The sequence below is a fragment of the Danio rerio genome, chromosome 7, assembly GCF_049306965.1.
Source record: "Danio rerio strain Tuebingen ecotype United States chromosome 7, GRCz12tu, whole genome shotgun sequence".
In the NCBI taxonomy this organism is placed as follows: Eukaryota; Metazoa; Chordata; class Actinopteri; order Cypriniformes; family Danionidae; genus Danio; species Danio rerio.
In genome coordinates, this window is record NC_133182.1 from 20,750,832 (window position 1) to 20,772,505 (window position 21,674).

Here is a 21,674-nt window from a genome sequence, read left to right on the forward strand (position 1 = left end):
GTCTATTATACTAATATGACTAATTAGTTTAAAATAACCAAACAGATTTTAGAGTTAGATAACAAAGAAATGCCTCCTCACTTAACAAGTACTCACGTCTGACTGTGTATCGTTCACCCTGATACAGCTTGTTTTTACAAATGTGCAACCGAAGCAGAAATATCAGCACGCAATGTCTGATAACGCAGAGCTATCGCCATTGCGCTGCGATAAACGAGATGGATTTGATATCGTCTTTGTTGCTGGGGCGCGCGGGCAGAGCCTTTTTTCCCGCTCGCTGCAGCAGCCAGGGGCGGCAGTAACACACACTCGGGGCTCGGTGATTGAGAGGCCGCGAGCCGAGCTGATGCTCCCCGCGTCTTGAACTCCCGCACCAGGGGAGCAGACCACCGGATGACCCGCAGCTGAAGGTCGCGGGGGCGAGACAGGACGCGCGTGCGTGCTAATTGATTCACGCGCACTGTGGGAATGCGCGAGACGCCGAGGCCCCAAATGTGACAAAACACTGTTTAAATAAAAGTTGGAATAAGTTATATTTAGGATGAAGTGTAAAACTGCTTAAGGAGTCATTTTTTAGGAAAATGACTGAGCATCAGTTTACGTCTTTGTCAACTACTGGCACGTAATCGACTAAATAGCGGAAACTTTTCCCTCATCACTATCTGTTGATGTCATTATAGTGACATACACACAATAATGAGGCGTTTTATCGACACAGTCACACCGTGAGACCGCCTGAGGGCTGATGACAGCGTGCAAACTGTCATTTCACAAAGTGAAAGCATCTCCGTGCCCTGTGCTGAACCAGTGGGTCGGGTCAAGTTTATTTACATTGTCACAATTCAAAGCGGTAGTCCTGACGCTCACGCCTCTCTCTCACCCGCATTTAGATCAGTGCTTCGGCTTATCTGTCTTTATCTGCCTAAGTATTAAGTTCGAACCTTCAGGGCAAAGAAAACACGGGACGGTGGCGGCTTAATGATCCTTTGTCAGATCACAGCGGGAGATGAGAAAGCACCATCCCATGACAGACCTGATGAATGACACAGACGGGACAGAAAGAGGGGGAACGGTCAACTTTAGCCAAACTCCATGCAACTCCTAGCCACAACGCACGCGGATAAATAAAGCATACACAATAGCTGACCGCTTCAGAGCATCCAGAATGGATGTCTGGATGCAGCTGTCGCAGTTTTCGGAGGATTCTTGATTAGTTTCGCTGTGTTTTTGTGCCCAACGCGCGCTCCCGTGTGTGCCGCGGACAGTACGGTACCTGGCGCGGCTCTTGCTGCAGTTTCTCGAGGCGCCGCCGGTGAGTTTATGTCGCTTGCGTTCTCGTCCAGGTCCCCGTCGTCTTCTTCTTCTTCATCAAAATCTCCTCCCTCGGAATTAACCGCCGTGCCCTCATCTTCCTCACAAGAACGGAGAAGAGAGGACATTATATTCCCGTCGGTGACCCCGTTCCGCGAGATCTAAAAGTGTATTCCTTCCAAATTATGATATTTATGTAATATTCAAATCGACACACAAAAAGTGGGGGGCGTTTTGGAATATTTTACACTACAAGGCAGAGAAACAAAGATGGCCGCCCTTATATTTATTTTTTAACAACCCCCCCCCCCCCATAAGAAAAATCCCCTTACATAAAAATGGCTGACTATATTATTTCAGAACGCCCCCCTCCTTCTCCTCCTCCTTTTTTCCTTTATTTCTTTCTCTCCCCCCCCCCTCTCTCTCTCTCTAGTCTCCCCTCCCTCCTTAAAAATAAGCACTTTGTTACAGTAGGGAGGCGTTTTGCTAAATGCAACTTGTCTGTGAGCTGCTTTTATTGCGTGTGCTCGTGTTCTCTCACTGCTGCAGACTCTTGCCTGTAACTGTCTGGTTTTTCCGAAAGTGCACGCAGTGGCGGCGGCGCGCACTGTGCGCAAAGCAATGCAAGCGCGACACGAATCTAACAAACATGGCCACCTTAATATTCTGTAAGCCCCCACCTTTGAAAAAAACAAATAGAAATGTGTGGAGGGAATGGGGCTGATGAGAGTGAGGCTGGCTAGAGGGAAAGCGCTGCCGCAGCCATGCCCACACTTACATCATGTTGCACTGCTTAAAAATTAACTGTTTGAGGTGAGGGCAAAACAAAGCAAGTTATCAGAGAGCTTCCCAGCTCTTAATTAATTATTAGCTAAAGCAAATAGAATAACTGATCATTCTGCGCGTTTGGCTGCTGCATTACGCAAATTATTAGCAAATATTGCATGGTGAAGGGGCACGAGTTGGCATGCCGCAAATCACCGGTTATCTGTGCACGCGGATTCACCCATGCCTTCTTTGTGGAATACGCTGAACCTGCACTTTATTCTTCATTTTCCAATGTAGGCTATATTTGGTGTCATATATTTACCAGCGGTTTACAGGCTTTGCCAAATTTAAAGGCTCCCCATTTAATGTCTGATACTTCTGCTTTACATAAAAAGCTAGCAAATTAAAATAGTTATTATTATCAATTATATTAATAGAATGAAAATAAAGTATTATAAATCATAACATTTATATTACTGTTTTTAAATTCTAATCAATAGAGATTTGCATACATATTATTTATTCTGATAAAAATGGGTATAGAAATAGAAATGTAATAAAAGTTTTTCAATGTTTTCTTAACTAATATCCATGCCTTTCATGCCTATAAATCCCACGTTTATTAAATTCATCATATAGGTCTATTGTAGTTTTCCAAAACTGAATGAAGCTGGATCCATTGTTTTTACATTAAATGAGAATTCTTTAATAAATAAATAAATAAAAAACTAATTACAGCATTTGCACCTGTGTTAGATTAGTTTACAACCAGATTTTTGGGATTATTTTGCTTAACTGTTTGAGGTGAGGGCAAGACAAAGCTTGTTATCGGAGAGCTGCCCAGCACTAAATGAATATTAGCTAAAGAAAATAGAATAACTTTGATCATTTTGTGCGTTTGACTGCTGCATTACTCAAATTATTTGATTATAAACCGTTATCTAACCATGCTTTTCTGTGTGAAATACACTGAACTTGCAGTTTATTGTTCATTTTATAATGTAAACTAGAAATGTCATACACTTGCAGTTCTCAGGCTTTCCCAGATTTGAAGGCTCCCTATTTCATTTCTGGTACTTGTGCTTTAACGAAAAAGCTAGCAAATAAAATAATCGTTTATATTATAAATTATATTAATAGAAAAAATAAAGTTATAATATATAGCATTTATAATATTAATTTTACTTATAATTCATCATATATTGTAGTTTTCCAAAACTGCATGATTAGGGAGCGCATCCATTCATTCATTTTTTTTTAGCTTAGTCCCTTCCTTGCAGGCACACAACATCATAATAAGACCTTCATATTAGTTTAAATTTAGGTTATGACATCAGGTGACCAAAATTCAATGTCTAGCCAGCATCTAAGGACAACAATATTTTGACGTCCAATAACAACTTTAAATTACGTTGATAAATGGTTGATTTTAGGTTGTGTTAAAAAGTGACCAAAATCCAACATCTGAGAGATGTCATAGTGATAACGTACACACAACGTCAAGATGTAACACCATTAGATGTTGATATTTGGTTGATTTTAGGTTGTGTTGAAAAGTGACCAAAATCCAATGTCTGATGGATGTAATAGTGGTGACATCCACACAACGTCAAGGTGTGTCATGTAAGACAATGATATTTAATTGATTTTAGGTTGTGTTGTTAAATGATCAAAATCCAACGTCTGATAAATGTCATAGTGGTAACGTCCACACAACGCCAAGGTGTAACATGATTAGATGTTGATTTTGATTGATTTTAGGTTGAAAGTTGCACTTTTGACACCCGATTTTTTATTTCCATACAAGATCCAAGATCCCCTCGACGTTGGGGTAAAAAATCAATATGACGTCATGTTGACATCCTGTGCCTGTAGGGTTTATTCATCAGGGGTCACCACAGTGGAATAAACTGGCAACTCATCCAGCATATGTTTTACACAACAGATGCCCTTTCCAGCTGTAACCCAGAACAGGGAAACACCCATACACACTCATTTACATTCTATGGCCAATGTAGTTTATTCAATCCACCTATAATACATGTCTTCAGACTGTGGGTGAAACCGGAGCACTCAGAGAAAACTGTGTGTACACGGGCAGAACATGGAAACTCCACAGAAAAATGCCAAATGACACAGCTGGGACTCAAACCAGCGACCTTCTTGCTGTGAGGCGTAAATGCAAACCACTAAACCACCGTGTTGCCCCCATGAGGCAACTCTTCTTAAATTAAAACGAGAGAATAAAAACTAAACTACAACGTCTGTGCCTGTGTTGGACATTAGCTTACACCCAGATTTGTGTGATTATTAGCTTATTTTAGAGTATATTTGCCATAACTGTTCGTTCTTGTATATACACAGCACAAAGCCAACCCCACAAAATGTCATTTAAAGCTAGTAGGCAAAAGAAAGCGGTCGCCAAAAGATCCACACTAGCAGATGTTAACGGCATCTCAAAAATAAGTTTTATAAAGCATCGACTGAACCCAAATGTTGACTGCATGAAATCATTTCCGTGCACATGCATACACATATAATGCTACTTAATTAGGGTTGAGAGCCTGCTGTGGCCTACAATACAGTAGCTGCTGCATTTCCTCCCAGCAATTACCATGGCAACCACCAGACTTTATGGTTCAGGGGTTTATTATGTAGGCAGGCATTCATCTTCTTTATTCTGTTGCTCAGTATTTGATTGGATAAAGCCCAGAGAGCTGCAATAAGATAAGCACCGGCAGGAATCGATGAAACACTGGAAACATGAATAGTTGATGTGGCGTTCATGCCTCTCGCTCAAATGACTGCAACATAAATTTGCTTCCAGAGGATATGATATTGTAATGAATTACACGCCGTTGTTCGCTTTAATAACGTGTGTCTTTAGAGTTCAGTGAGGTCGTCGTTAAAGTACAGACAAATAGATGGAGAGAAGAGGTTACAGTCTGGGCTTCCGCAGTAAAACTCGTCCTCCTCGGGGATGCCATTTTCACTAAGGGTCTTACTCATGTCTAGATTTATACCACTGTGTTTCCAGGTGTAGCTTGCGGCATGGGAATTGTAGAACAGGTATCGGTGGAGAATCTCATCTAAAGATTCCTCGGAGCAAACCTGCTTAGAAAACAACAGATTAGATCTGTTTGCCTGAAACACTGACAAATAAAAAAAAAATCATACAATTTCACAAATCATTATAAAGAAATAGCAAGAACAGGTCACTTTGTATCAAGTATATTCATTCATTTTCCTTCAGCTTAGTCTCTTTATTCACCACAGCCGCCACAGCGGAATGAATCTGGGAACTTATCCAGCATGTTTTACACAATAAATGCTCTTCCAGCTGCAACCTAGTACTGGGAAACATCCATACACACTCATTCACACACATACACTACGGCCAATTTAGCTTATTCAATTCATCTACAGTGCATGACTTTGGACTGTGTGGCAAACCGAAGCACGCGGAGAAAACCCAAACCAATAACGGGGAGAACATGCAAACTCCACACAGAAATGCAAACTGACCCAGCTCAAACCAGGGATCTTCCTGCTGTAAGGCGACAGTGCTAACCATTGAGCTTCTGTGTCACCGTGTATAGCAATAAGTCATTATAATCATTCTAAAAAAAAATTCACACCTCATCTGTAATTATATCAGCACAAAAAGAATGATTTTATTATGAACTTGTAACGATTTTCTCCTCAGGTGAGGAACAACAAAAACATTTACATCCAATCAGAATCTTTCCTGCCTCATAAAGCTTGAGCCTTCGCCTGTGAGCATAGCAGAACATGTAATATTGAGTTAATACAACATTTTATTTAAGAAATTAGAATATTTAGAATTAGAATTAGAAGTTATTTTTATATATTTAGAAACTTGTGACAATACAGAAACTTTCTGTACTGCCCCTATTTTGTGTTTACTTCCTTTGTCACTGCCTTTTATAATGAGTTCAACCCCATTGGATGCTACAACCAATTACAATGATGGGAAATTATATAAAAGGGTTTTTTTCTTTCTTCTGGGAGAGAGAGTTCTGACCTCCAGTGTGGGAGTGGTGTTTGCGTCACCAAGTTGCGTTGCGGGTGTGGCTCTGCCTGGGTCTGAGGAAGCTGAGGAAGAGATGCGGCGATGCTCAAGTTTTCACTGACTTGTCCTTTATAGCCACCGTAACAACAAGTTTCCTGGTAATTGCTGACGAGTGCCAGTCTTATGTTACCTTCGTGTTGAAAAATTACCGGTGCGATGTGTTAGGACACCTCCGAAAACGGCTGCCTGTTCATAATTTCTGTCCGTTCTGCCAAGTCACCTGCCAGCCAGTGAACTGCTGACGTGTAACCTCCTGCAATCACCACTGCAAGCCTCTTGGGTCAGTTTCACTCATACACTTACATACATACATTCTCCACCCAACCTCCCTTTATTTTCATTTAATTAGTTATTTGAGAAATTTGAAAAGTTTTGTTTATTTATTTCTTGGTGTATTTGTTGTTGTTTTTTGAGGGGAATATTGTTTTGGGTCACTTAAAATGATTGTAGGATATTGACTATATAAATATTTATTTTTGGTATTGTTGTTACTTGTAGTTGTATTTGCCATTTAAATTAATTCATTAAATCTTTCTAAGTGGAATTCGATTTTCTTGTTCTTATTTCGTATGGTTCTATGTTACTGTATGTAACGGAGGGTCTTGTATAAGTTTTGTTTTCGCTATCCTGGGTAATTAATTATAGTTAGATTTATTTGTGGCAAGGTTTAAAACTTGTCTGGCACCCGAAATCATGCATAAAATTTGTTAATATATGTATGTTATATTATAATATATTTTATTTTTTTTTGCCCGAGGGTGACTGCGTTAGAGGGAGATATTACCAGACGCACCGCCTCAACAGCGCCTTCCGTGGTTCAGTGGTAGAAATCTCGCCTGCCATGCGGGAGGCCCGGGTTCGAATCCAACCTAAGAGTTATTAATTAAATTTTTTTTTTTTGTGTGTGTGACTACCGTTACAGAAATGGCACCCAAACAGGGACATGAACACTTTAAGGGACATTGAACACTTTAAGGGACTTGAATAATTGAAACTTTCATTGATTGACTTGAATAACTGAAAATTTCTTTGACTGACTGACTGACCTGAATTACTGGACAGGGTTTTGTTTGTGAATGTTTAATAGTTTAAAATTGTTTTTTTCTTGCTGAATGTGAGAACTATTGACAAAAATCATCAAATAACAGAAATTGTGTAAAAAAAAAAAAAAAAACTTCTCATGTATGTGGTTTTTGGTATAATGATTTGAGTTTATTGTGAAAATTTGCTTGAGCAACCTGTGTAAGCTGAATTTATTTTTTGTATCAAAGTGTGTGGGAACTTGAACTAGAAAATGTGATCGTCATCTGTCTTGTATTTTTGTACATGCATTTGAAAGGTTTCTCTTACATTGATAGTATGGACATGATGTAATTGATTGCAGAGAACAGTTTGTTTGTGAGTATTTTTTTGTTTAATTGGGTTTTTTTATTTATTTATTTTTTTCTGCTGTCCCAAACACACACAAATCCTAATCACACCCACAACCAACACAAGTCATGGCCCAGTTCTTTTCCCATTCAACGTCAACATATGTTGATATTGATGCACCTGATGCCCCAACAATTTCCACGCCAGTGTGGTCACCTCCAGTGCAAACTCAAACACTTTCTGGACTTCCACCTCATGACCAAATTATGCATAATATTTCACCGGTCCATAGTTTCCCAAGCCATGCAACTCCAGTACAGACACTTCCTACTGCTCTGGGAGGTCATATTCTAATGCAACCTCTTTCTTTGTCCCAGGAACATGTTAGCATGCAACTGTGCACGTCTGCAGATGTTTCATCACCTTCTACAATGGAACAGCATGATCTGCCTGGGAACCTTCCAACTCCTAGGAGAGAAATTCAGCAGGTCAGTTCTTATGTGCAAGGTAATTTGGACAATCTGATGGTAACAATGAAAAAACAAGAGAAATGTTTGCATGAACTTACTCAAAAGCTGAAAACTTCATCATCCCAGCATGTGAATCAAATCACCACCCTTACAGCCAAAATAGAGTCTAATAAGCAAGAGATTGTCACCATACTCACTGGAGCTAAGCAACAAGAGGCTGCAGATGCTGACCAGTTGGTCAAAGCTGTACAATTGATGCTTGCAACTGAGTTTCAGAAATTTGAATCAACCCTTACCTCAGCAGTTGTTGACAAAGTGGAAAAACTCCGGAGAGATGTCCACCATGATCTCAAATCAATCCAGCAAACCCTCCAGGGAAGTTTGGATCAGCTTACTACAAATCTTCAGCAATGTGAAGAAAAAATTAGTAAATGTCAGACCTGTGTTACACAGTTGAAAAAGGATTTACAAGTGCACAATGTGAAAGATGTTGAACCTCAAACAGAAACAAAAGCTGCTCCAGTTACAAGTACACTCTCCACTGAGACTGTTTCAACTTTACCAAATACCATGGTCAAAAGTGATCACCTTAAATTAACTTTTCCCACCTTTGGACGACATACAGATGATACTGACCCTTTATTGTACCTAACAAAATGTCAAGATTTCCTGGCACTTCATCCTTTGACAGATGCAGATCTTTTGGCTACCTTTCGCACTGTCTTATATGGCACAGCTCGGGACTGGTGGGAAGTGAGTCGCTCCAATATTGCGACTTGGAAGGAATTTGAGTCTGCATTTCTTTCTGCATTCCTGTCTGAAGACTACGAAGATGAGCTTGCTGAGCGTGTTCGTACTAGAGTTCAAGGAGACAGAGAGTCAATTCGAGATTTTGCATTTACTTATCGAGCACTTTGTAAAAGGTGGAAATCCACTCTAACAGAGACTGAAATTGTAAAAATGATCCTAAAAAATATCAAACCATACCTTGCCAGCCAACTGCGCAGTAGAGTGAACACCGTGGAGGATCTAGTTAAATTGGGATATCTATTGGAACGAGACTATGAAGAACAAAGACGGTATGAAAGTCGAATGGCTCACAAACAAGCAAGTTCACAAAAATCTTTCTCCAATCGACCTGTTGAGAAACAGCCTATTCAGTGTTGGAGGTGCAGTGGTCCACATCCACCAGGAAATTGCCCAATGTATTTAACTCCACCTTCCCAGCAATCTTCCACGCAACATCACCCAAACCATGGAAAGAGTTTTCATGCTGCAAAGTCAGGAGGTCGACCTACGAACATCATTGTAGCAGCCTCAGAAACACCCCAATCAACAAAAGAAGTTCCAAATGTTTTCCTTCCATCTACAACTATGTCATCTCTGGCCATTCCACAACAATTAGTTGTCCCAATTAGTATTGGATCATGGTTTGGAAAAGCCATACTGGACACTGGAGCAAGCTACACGCTAATACATGAAAGTCTAATGCAGAATTTTGATACCTCTGCCCAGCTACAAAACTGGTCGAGTGGACCTCTTTACTTGGCTAATGGAAAAGCGGAGATACCCTTAGGATGGTTAAACATCACTATTCAAATACATGGTAAATCCTTTGTAGTACCTGCTGTTGTCCTCCCATCTCAAGCTCTTGCATATGCCATCATCTTGGGTTTGGACTTCATATTCTTTAGTGGTCTGAAAATTCATGTTAGTGAACGCAAGTATTCTTTTACGTCTGATCCTACTGAAGAACACCCATTTCAACCTGGATATGCAAGTGAACCTCTAGTTAAAATGACACCCATGACAGAAAAAAAGACGCTCAGAAAGAACAAACTCAATCTCACCTTGTTAAGTGCTGTCCCTCCACCTCAAACCTCATTGGGTATGCTACAAACTGATCATGTCGATGATGCAACACAGATCTGGGATGCTGTAAGTAAAGCACAGCTTCCCAAAGAAGAAAAGCAACAGTTACTACAGATCCTGCAGAATAACCCCAGGGTATGTACTCAAAGAACTGGAAAAACCAAGTTACTTCAACACCGTATCTACACCACCAGTCAGGTACCTATCAAACAAAAGCCATATCGTTTGTCTCCTGTAAAACAACAGGTGATGGAGGAGCAATTGGAACAAATGTTGAGAGAAGGTATTGTAGAACCATCACATTCTTCTTGGGCTTCACCGGTGGTGTTGGTTCCTAAGAAAAATGGCAAGTTAAGATTCTGTGTGGACTACCGCAAAGTAAATGCAATAACGGAAAATGATGCTTACCCTCTTCCAAACATCACAGAGATACTAGAATCTCTCTCTGGATCAACAATTTTTTCTACCATCGATTTAAACAGTGGGTATTGGCAAGTGATGATGGATCCTGACAGCAAAGCAAAGACTGCTTTTATTGTGTCTGATGGGCTATATCAATTTAATGTTATGCCTTTTGGATTAAAAAATGCACCTGCTACATTCCAGAGGTTAATGGAGACCGTACTAGGGGAACTAAGACGAAAGATATGCCTTGTCTACATTGATGACATAATTGTGTATTCTCCCTCAGTGACCCAACACTTCTGTGATCTGCAAACCATCCTCCACAGGCTAGAAGCTGCTGGACTGACCATCAACCTGGAAAAATGCAAGTTTTTCCTACTAGAGATCACGTTTCTAGGGCATGTGGTAAATGCTAAAGGTATCACGGCAGATCCGAGCAAAGTTGAGGCCATTCTCTCTTTTCCTACACCCAACAATCTGAAGGAAGTTCAGCGATTCCTGGGACTAGCCGGCTGGTACCACCGGTTTGTGCAAAACTTTTCAAAAATTGCTGAGCCCCTCAATGCCCTGAAGAAAAAAGGACAGGTGTTTAAATGGACAGCACAGTGTCAACAATCATTTGACCAGTTAAGATCATGCCTTACCTCACCTCCCATTCTTGCCCACCCTGACCTCAAAATACCTTTCATTGTATACACTGATGCCAGCGATACAGGACTGGGTGCTATTCTCACTCAACGAAAGGATCCAGGTAGTGAAGAGGTCATTGCCTATGCCAGTCGCACCTTAACTGGGGCTGAGGTAAATTACACTGCAACAGAAAAAGAATGTTTAGCTGTTGTTTGGGCATTGGAGAAGTGGCAACATTACCTAGAGTACAAGCTCTTCACAGTAGTAACGGACCATTCTGCTCTTCAGTGGGTGATGGGATCCACAAAAACTAACAGCCGCCTTATTCGATGGGTCTTGAGACTGCAGAAATTCAACTTCATCATTGAATACCGAAAAGGGAAGTTAAATGTAGCTCCTGATGCTTTGTCCAGATCACCTCTCACTTCAATTTCTCCTGTTACAGCAGTTTACACGAAGCAGCAAACAAACCAGCACACAGAGCTTCCAGTTTCTGATGTTGTCCTATGGGAGGAACAACATTCAGATGAAGAAACAACAAAACTACTACAGGCTGTAGCAGAAGAACCAAATCAATTGGAACAATATGAAGTGATAGAGGACAAGCTGTACCATAAAACTTACCTGAAGAATGACCAAGTACATTATCGTGTGTATGTTCCAAACCGTCTTCGGCCGACACTACTTCATCACTATCATTCACACCCGCTAAGTGGCCATCATGGAATATACAAAACTTATAAACGAATCCAAGCAGTTGCTTTTTGGCCAGGCTTATGGACTGATGTGAAGAGACACGTTAAAGAATGTGTGAAGTGTCAAACGATCAAGTATGATAATCAGAAACCAGCAGGAAAACTTCAATCAACCATCACCTCTCGACCTAATCAAATGCTTGGAGTTGATATTATGGGACCCCTACCTCGGAGTACACAGCAAAACGAGTATTTGTTGGTGTTTGTTGACTATTACTCCAAATGGGTTGAGTTCTTTCCCATGCGTCAGGCAAATGCTCAGAGTGTTGCTGTGATTTTTAGAAGAGAAATCTTAACCCGTTGGGGGGTTCCAGACTTCATTCTCTCTGATCGAGGAACACAGTTCATCTCATCTGTGTTTAAGAATGTATGTGAAAAGTGGGGAGTTACACAGAAGCTAACAACGGCTTATCACCCTCAGACCAATATGACAGAACGGGTGAATAGAACTGTCAAAAGTATGATTGCGTCATATGTGGATGACAACCACAGCAAATGGGATCAGTTCTTACCTGAGATTAGATTCGCAATGAATACTGCCATCCAGGAAACCACGGGAGTAACTCCAGCAGAACTGCAGATTGGAAGGAAACTGCATGGACCAATGGATAAAATACTTCATGGTCAGAATCTTATCCCCGATAATACCTCTTATGATGTAGTCTGTCACATACAACAACTGAAGTCACAAGTTCAAGAGAATTGCCGAAGGGCACAACAACGCCAACTCCGAAACTACAACAAAAAGAGAAGAGAGGCCGGTTTCAAAAATAAAGACAGAGTATGGTTGCGCAATTTCCCTCAGTCCAGTGCACAGCACAAGTTCAGTGCCAAGCTGGCACCAAAATGGAAAGGACCTTACCGAGTTTTAAAACAACTGGGACCTTTAAATTATCGTATAGCCTTGGAGGAAACTGGAGAAGATGTGCGCACAGTACATGTGTGTAATCTTAAAGAATGTTTCCCAACAGCTGAGGAGTTGGAAGTCCAAGAAAAAAAACGACTTCGGGAATTGTTTGAAGAAACCTCTGAAGAGGAGGAATTTTTTGGATTTTGATTGTATTTCTTTTAACAACCATGGGTTGTTTTGTCAAGGGGGGGAGAATGTGACAATACAGAAACTTTCTGTACTGCCCCTATTTTGTGTTTACTTCCTTTGTCACTGCCTTTTATAATGAGTTCAACCCCATTGGATGCTACAACCAATTACAATGATGGGAAATTATATAAAAGGGTTTTTTTCTTTCTTCTGGGAGAGAGAGTTCTGACCTCCAGTGTGGGAGTGGTGTTTGCGTCACCAAGTTGCGTTGCGGGTGTGGCTCTGCCTGGGTCTGAGGAAGCTGAGGAAGAGATGCGGCGATGCTCAAGTTTTCACTGACTTGTCCTTTATAGCCACCGTAACAACAAGTTTCCTGGTAATTGCTGACGAGTGCCAGTCTTATGTTACCTTCGTGTTGAAAAATTACCGGTGCGATGTGTTAGGACACCTCCGAAAACGGCTGCCTGTTCATAATTTCTGTCCGTTCTGCCAAGTCACCTGCCAGCCAGTGAACTGCTGACGTGTAACCTCCTGCAATCACCACTGCAAGCCTCTTGGGTCAGTTTCACTCATACACTTACATACATACATTCTCCACCCAACCTCCCTTTATTTTCATTTAATTAGTTATTTGAGAAATTTGAAAAGTTTTGTTTATTTATTTCTTGGTGTATTTGTTGTTGTTTTTTGAGGGGAATATTGTTTTGGGTCACTTAAAATGATTGTAGGATATTGACTATATAAATATTTATTTTTGGTATTGTTGTTACTTGTAGTTGTATTTGCCATTTAAATTAATTCATTAAATCTTTCTAAGTGGAATTCGATTTTCTTGTTCTTATTTCGTATGGTTCTATGTTACTGTATGTAACGGAGGGTCTTGTATAAGTTTTGTTTTCGCTATCCTGGGTAATTAATTATAGTTAGATTTATTTGTGGCAAGGTTTAAAACTTGTCTGGCACCCGAAATCATGCATAAAATTTGTTAATATATGTATGTTATATTATAATATATTTTATTTTTTTTTGCCCGAGGGTGACTGCGTTAGAGGGAGATATTACCAGACGCACCGCCTCAACAGCGCCTTCCGTGGTTCAGTGGTAGAAATCTCGCCTGCCATGCGGGAGGCCCGGGTTCGAATCCAACCTAAGAGTTATTAATTAAATTTTTTTTTTTTGTGTGTGTGACTACCGTTACAAACTGAAAGATAAAACAATTAAATTCAAGCAAAATATTGCAAAAAAAAAAAAAATTACAACCTATACATTTTCAACTTAATTTGTTATAATCACCAGCTATCTAGTGTCTGCAGATCGATGGAAAACACAGAACTACAAATCCAGTCATGCACCGCTCACATGCACCTGTTCCTAATTCCATTGATTTTACACACTCACGGCTAGGAGCTGCTCATGAACTGATTACATGGACTATATACACAGCACATACGCACACCTCTTTGTTGAGCCTTGTTTTTTGAACAACGTTTACATTGCCTTGCTCTGTCGTGTTTTAGACCCTCGCCTTGTTTGTTTGTTTCTGTTGTCTGCCGCCAGCCTGTACAGAACAATCGCCTTTGTATTTGACAACGACTCTGAATTTGCCTGCATACATCTGTTTGCTCCTGGTTGTGACCATTGCTTGCCTGACCATTCTCGATAAACATACATTTGGATCCGCACTTTCCTCTTGAGGGCCCCACTTCACATAACAAAATTGTAAATTTTTTTACTTCTCTTGATTTTTCCTTGTTTTATATTTGTATTTAATGTTTTTCTCTAACATAAATTTTGTGTGTACTAGATTTGGACCATTATCGTAAGTTAATATTGTATAACTTCCTATAGAAAATATGAATTTAAAAGATAGATTTGCAAAGGGTGTGCTTATATATGCTGAGCACTGTATAACATTGTCTTTTTTTGCCAACAAAAAAAGTTTCAAACAAAGGCAAGGCAGAACATTTGAGAATGTACAGATCGTGAATTTATCTCTTTTTGAACTAATCATATAAGGCAAAATGATCCATTTTAATGCATTATGTCTGTGCAGAATGCATATAGAAAGCCATGGTAGCTCTACTTTGTCGACAGTGGCAATAATGGTAATTCTAGATTTCTGATGATTCTGTTAGTGACACCAACAGGCAGACAGTAAAATGGCCTCGGTGTGCATGCTTGTTTGTGCCGGTTTTGTGTAGTTTAATTTCACAAAGCTGAAGATCAGTCTAACCATTATGCTTTTGCTTCATATTTTGAAATTATGCAACCTGATTAAAAATAACCACTGCAATATTATGAGCCTGGTTTCTCTTGAGGGTCTTTTTTTCTTCACTTTCGTCAATTGGTGAAGTCTGTTCCTCACTGCTGTCACCACTGGCTAGCATGTTTTGGGACTTGTGGAGCTGCGCATTGATGGATTTGCTCTTTAGTGTTTGGACTTTAGGCAGTGAAAATTAAACCACACTGAACTGAACTAAACCGAACTTCAACTCTAAAAACTGGACTGACAGTTTCTATTTACTATAATCTTCTATGTTAAGTTGCATTGTAAAATCGCAATATAAATAAAGATGAATTGAAAAATTGAATAGAATTTATGCAGACTCTTGATTTGAAGCATGATTAAACTGCAGTGGTCACTTATTTTAGATTGCTTCAATAAAAATGGCTGAGTAGACAGTATATAACTCCAGTTAAGTTGCATCATTTTAACCCAAATATCCTAATATAAGAGAATGGAAATATTTCATTGTATGTGGAGTGTTTTAAAGTCAGTGTTTTGGTTAAAATACTGAATATTGTAAGTCAAATCACTGATCCCAGCATTACATATTAGTCCATTGAACTTTAATGTGACCAAACATGACAGATTGCCATTAATTTTATGTTTGCTGTAAGGTAAACATGTAATTGCGTGTTTTTGGGGGCAGGGGGTGGGGGGGGCAATCCTAGTGTATCTCAGTGGATAAAGGGGATGACCTCTTGCATCGCCTTAGAAAAGATTTCTTATTTTTTGAAAAACAAAATTCATATATTCTGGTCTATTTGGAAAACCTTTGACTTTTTGGAGAATCTAGATGGTGATTCCTTTCTTGGTCATTGAAAGTATATAGATTAGACAAATATGTTATTGCTGTATTATTTTAGAATTATTATTATTATTTCTTTCAAAGTGTATTAAGTTATGTTGAATCTACACTATTCTTGTTGTATTTTTGTTTTTGTATTTTTTTGTATTCTTTGTCAATTTGTATGACAGTGCCAAAAAAAGTGCAGGGGTGACCTCTATTTTTAACAAAATAATCTATTCACTGCGGATAGTTCAGCCTAATATAAAAAATAACAAACACCCTGTTCATGTACTCATAATTACATTTAATATTGTTTATAAATAAATAAATGAAGAAAATATCATAATTGGCACATTTGCTAGATCAAAAAAAAAATTGCCATGGAAAAGCAAGATCAATGCATTACTATTGCATTGTGTTGTTACTATTGTAACATATTGATTACAGTGTTATTGTACATTTAAGTAACGAGTAATATAAATTGGCACCATGTACCTGCTATGGGATTAGGATTTAGAGATTATTATGCGTAATAATGCATAATGTAACATGTTCATGTACTGTTTTAGCCATAACAATTAAATGTGTTCCAAATTCATGTCTATTTTATAAATATTCCTGTAGAAAGAATTTACCCTAGACAGGAGGACCAGAATAAGAACAGCCAGATGATTATTCAGCTCAAAGTTTGTTTAAAACACAGCCTGGTGGCTGCCGACGGTCAGTCTGAGAGCGCTTCTAAAGCCAGAGGCTCAACATTAGCTCCATTTCCCTCAAGCTTAAAGAGGAGGGAGGATGAAAAAGATGGAGCGGAGCTAGAAAAGAGAAGTAACTGTGTGATTCTGCCCTCTTCAGGATGAAGTTGAACAGGGCAAGCATGCAATTTGACAAAGTATGTGCAGTAAAACACACACGTCTGGAATGTTTGAATAATTAACACGCACTTCTTTGGGGAACATTCCTGAAAACATCTTGCAGATGAGTCAGCATCAACATTTTCTGCTTGTTAACAAAGAGCAAGTTAGTGCCAGGTTAAGATTGGCCTACCTCCAGCTTCTGCTCCTGGGAGGTTAGAGTGTTAATAATGCGGATCCAGCGTGTTTTGGCAGACAGCAGCCCAACTTCATAGCGATTATCCTTCCACCACGGCTTCCCGAAGTTATTGGCCCAGTCGGTGCGAGGGCAAGGAGGGGGTATGTGTATGAAGCGCCCCCTAGGGGTGTAGTATTTAATGCAGCCAGTCAACGGGTCAACATGTGTAAGAATCTAAAAGGAGAAAACATAACACTGAGAAGAGACAATACCTACACTTGAATTTTCATCGATTTTTTTCAATTTCTCCACTGTTTCTCCTTATCCCAAGGTTCAAGTAATCTTGGATCCGGCCCATATCCAGAGCAGATGTTTGTCATGGATTTTGATGAGTCAAGAGCACAATACTGATTCCAGTAACAGATGAGTCCCTGCATTGACTGCATCTGCTAGCCTGAACACCTGCACGTTGACTTTCTTGGACCTGCACCTTCTCCGTTGCACATTCTTATAGTTCTAAAGCCCTTCGCTCTCCCCCTTCATGTTTGACCAGAGGAGAACTGGTCACCCTGACTAAGCCTGGTTTCTCCCAAGGTTTGTTCTCCATTTCCATCATTAGCGGAGTTCTGGATTGCTTGGTTTGGGCCGATGGAACTGCGCTTCATTTGTATTGAACTGAACTGAATTAAACTGAACTTCAACAGTGCTATTTGTTTTTAACTAATAGGATAATCAGGATTCATTTAAATGGAACTCTCTAGAACTCAACTCTCCTGTCTGCCTGATATGCTGGAATGTTTTCTACAGTCTGAAATATTGATATTGGTTGTTTTTATCCTCTATTCTCTATCTAAGTTAAGACATCTAGATTGTTAAAGCCCTATTAGAAATAAAGATGACTGGACTCCTTCTGAGTGTAGTGAACTCATTGCCGTGTTCAAAAAAACTGTTGGAATGAATTGGGCTTTGTGACACGGTACATTATCTTGCTGAAAGCAGCATCACAAGATGGTTACAATGTGGTCAGACCGCGGACATGGTCAGCAAAAATACAACAATAGGCTGAGGCATACGGGGCCAAAAGTGTGCAAAGAAAATCTCCCTCACACCATTAAACCACTATCAGTAGGGAGAGCAATTGATTCAAGGCAATGGAGGAATCCATACTTTAAGGTTGTTTTGTGACAATCTTTACTGCAAAAACCTCTGCTTCAAGTTTTGAAGTGCTGTATGTTTTCACAGATGCTCTTCTGCAGACCTCGGTTGAAAAGAGTGGTCAAAGATATACTTTTCTATCAGCTCAAACCAGTCTGCCCCTAAAGGCATTTTCGCTGACAGAAATTATGCCTACTGGATGGTTTCTTTCTTATTTTCTGAACATTTTCCTGAAAACTCTAGAGATGGTTGTGTAAAAATCCCAATCAGTTGTTCCTGAAATGCTAATTTGGCACCAACTAAACCACTGTCAAAGTGACTTAAATCATCTTTCTTCTCTATTTTGACGTCCAGATTGAACTTCAGGGCCCAGTTTTCAAAAGTCCACTGGGATTTTTATATAAGATCAGACCATGTAATCCAATCTTACATATGAAGATCAAACCTGCCCTTAGGGTTATTCAAAACTTTGAACTCAGATTGAAATCTATTTGATCCAAAAAAAAAAAAAAACAGGATCATCCTGATCCCATCAGAAGGGTGAATTCACTTGTGATTTTTTTAACCAAATAAAAAGTTTTATTTTTTTAGTGAATGATTACAAACCTAATGGTTATTGATAGGGCTGTGCAATTAATCAAATTAAATTTGTGATTAGGTAAGAGGCTGCGATATAAAATATATGACAGTCTTACTAATCAATTGAGTCAGCATACTTTTGTTCTGCCCAATTAGAATTGTGCAACCAAACTTTACGGAACGCCCACAATAAAAAAAACAAACAAACAAACCGGAAAGCACAAACGAGTGGGATGATGGCATCTGCCACTTCAGAAGCATTAATAGATGAATATCAAAAAAACAAAAAACATACAAAACAAAAAGTCAGACACCAAACAAAACCAGGTAATTTGTAAGGGGAAATACAACAACCCGCACCTAAAAAAGCACCACAGGCGGCTATATGAGGAAGCTTCTCGCTAAAAATTCAACTAAAAGTATTACCAATGGCACTCAATCTAGTAGCTAGCAAAGTAATTTAAGAGTTGTTTTCTAAAATAAGTTAATATCTTTTCATTTCCACTCAATGCATTTTAGCAGTAAGAAGTTACGATACAGATTATTGAGCTGAAGCTTGACTACAAAATAAATCGCAAAACAAATCGAAATCGCAATATGTCAAAAAAAAACACAATTAAACATTTTCTCCAAATCGCACATCGCTAGTTGCTGATATTAATTCCTACATATTTGGGCCGGAATAAGATTCTGACGGTATAATAACCTTGGATAAAAATATCACTGTTTCACGGTATCAAAGTATTATGATTACTGCTCTAAAATAAGTTATTTTTAAAAGTCTGGGTAAAAACACAAACTTTTTGTCTCCTTTGAATGCAATATATATATATATATATATATATATATATATATATATATATATATATATATATATATATATATATATATATATATATATATATATCTTCTTCTCTGGCCTTAGTCCAGTATGGTTGCAGGGTCGGCTCTTTGGAACAAGCCATTTTAGACTTGTCCATATGATAACGACTTTTTTTTTTTTACACATTCCGGCCAGCCTGTCCTCTGGGCCTGTCACCCTCATACACTACGGACAATTTAGCCTACCCAATTCACCTGCAGCATGTCTTTGGACTGTGGGGGAAACCGGAGCACCCACGTGAACGCAGGGAGAACATGTAAACTCTTTATATATATATATATATATATATATATATATATATATATTTTTTTTTTTTTTTTTTTTTTTTTTTTTCCATTTATAATATTTTGAAGCAGTAAACACGTAAGGCTAGATAATTCAAATAAATCATAGACTTCTGCTTTTGTTTTAAAAACACAGATTTCATCACAATTTAAAACAGCATCTTTGGATATATTTTTGCCTGAGATACAAACCAGAAAACAACATAAATAAAACATCTTACATATACCTTAGGAATGGTATTGCAGAAAATTTTGTAGGTTTTAAAACCTTGACTTTTCCAAATCGCGGCATACCTTGAAAACGGTTATCATACCATGCCTAATATAAAGCATGTCACATCTAATGAGACATGGTAAACGACAACAAAACGGTATTAAAGCAGTATTGTATTAGAACATTTTTCTTACCATTAACACAAACAATGGCTATTTGTGTCCAATGATATTTTGTCTACCTGCTTTTTTTTTGCTAAGCCAGTATAGGCTACTGTTGGTTCCATTTAAGGCTCTGGTAAACAGGATTTGATAATCCTGAAAGTTGGTATTTGAAACACAGTGATCCAACCCAATGTTCCTATAAAAAAACTTTCATAAAAGTAAGATAGATCAGTTAATCCTGGATAGCAAAACATGGGATTTCCAAATCTGGATCAATTTGATCCAGATTAATAAAATAAAATAAACTGGGCTAAGCAAATCATCTTGAATACGTCTAGTTGCTTGCATGGATTTGCTGATTAGGCAGTTGTGTTAACCAGCACAGTTAAATAAATCGCCTGGACAGTGTTTGTTTACATTAAAATAATAATATATTTGGAAATATATCTTCACAAAGTTGTCATGTTTTAAGTGTTGTTAGTGGCTTACGTCCTTTGTCTTTGGGTCGAACCAGTGACTGATGTCCTTTCCTGCGCACTCTATAATAGGCTTCAATAAAACATCACCTGTAAAACAACATATTATTTGTTTTATGCTTATTTTAATAAAGAAAAATCGTTTGCGAACAAAATAGCTTTTCCCTTTCAGTTTGAATGGAACAATGCAAGTTGCTTACCTTTGTATGCCTCCAGCAGTGGTGTGAGATCGTACACTTTGCCCAGGTACGACACCCATATGTCATTGATTGTGTTGTGAAGCGACACCTCGCTCGGTGTGAAATACTTTGAACGCCGCATCTTAACAAGCCTTCTATTTGAGAGAGTTAAAGCAATGTTTTACTTACTCTATGTAAAGAGAACTCGAAAGCGCGCACACAAGGTGAATGGTTGCTGTGGTAACCGAGCATGCTACAGTGTTAAACTACGGAAGCCCGTTGACTGTTATGTTCCCTAGCAAAACTTCACAATAAAATCCCATTCATTTTTATTTTACTGATAATGTATTTGTGAATAATCCTTGCTTTAAAAAACACCTAAGACGAGTTATCATCTAATTATTCTACCCCTGTGGTATTTTAAGAAACAAATTGGATTATTCATTTGATAAAAAAAGACATATTTAAGACAACTTAGGCTAAAATTCCTCTCATCCCAAAATTGAAAGAGTTTCTTTTTATTTTAGTTGACATATATCCTTCAAATGTTTAAACTTAAAAAAACTTTTAAAATTTTGTTCTCTGATTAAATATCTAAAACATTATGGAAAGAGGTGAGCAGTTTCTTTGCTGCTTGCCAAAAATGCTGTTTGTCTGATTTAATTTTCATTCATTCATCCACTTTCCTTCAGCTCAGTCCCTTATTCATCAGGGAATGAACCACCAACCTATCCAGCATTTACACAGCAGCTGTCCTTACAGATTCAACCCAGTACTGGGAAACATCCATACACAGTCATCATTTGTTTAATTCAATTAATGTTACCAAAAGGTCTCTTATAGGTGACAACCAATGAGCCACTTTGGTTAGCCACTAGTAACCACTGAGCCACCCTGATCTGATTTTATAACCTTATATT

The 21,674-nt window shown here is 38.7% G+C and overlaps 2 protein-coding genes across 5 annotated transcripts in view; both read right to left on the reverse strand.

Annotated features, from left to right (window-relative positions):
• chd3 (chromodomain helicase DNA binding protein 3) overlaps positions 1-1,569 on the reverse strand; it is a 100,197-nt gene extending 98,628 nt beyond the window's left edge. For all 4 annotated transcript variants that reach the window (XM_073908348.1, XM_005172235.6, XM_009303118.5 and 1 more), the window contains exon 1: positions 1,274-1,569. In XM_073908348.1, the coding sequence (XP_073764449.1) occupies positions 1,274-1,439 (166 nt within the window). In that variant the 5' untranslated portion in view covers positions 1,440-1,569. The remainder of the gene's footprint in view (positions 1-1,273) is intronic.
• A 2,955-nt stretch (positions 1,570-4,524) lies between these two features.
• cyb5d1 (cytochrome b5 domain containing 1) lies at positions 4,525-20,984 on the reverse strand. Its single transcript, NM_001017684.2, is given in 4 exon segments — positions 4,525-5,190; positions 16,836-17,054; positions 20,589-20,665; positions 20,776-20,984. Coding segments are annotated over 4 exon segments (645 nt in total). The 5' UTR covers positions 20,897-20,984; the 3' UTR covers positions 4,525-4,962.
• Between the last annotated feature and the right edge of the window lie 690 nt (positions 20,985-21,674).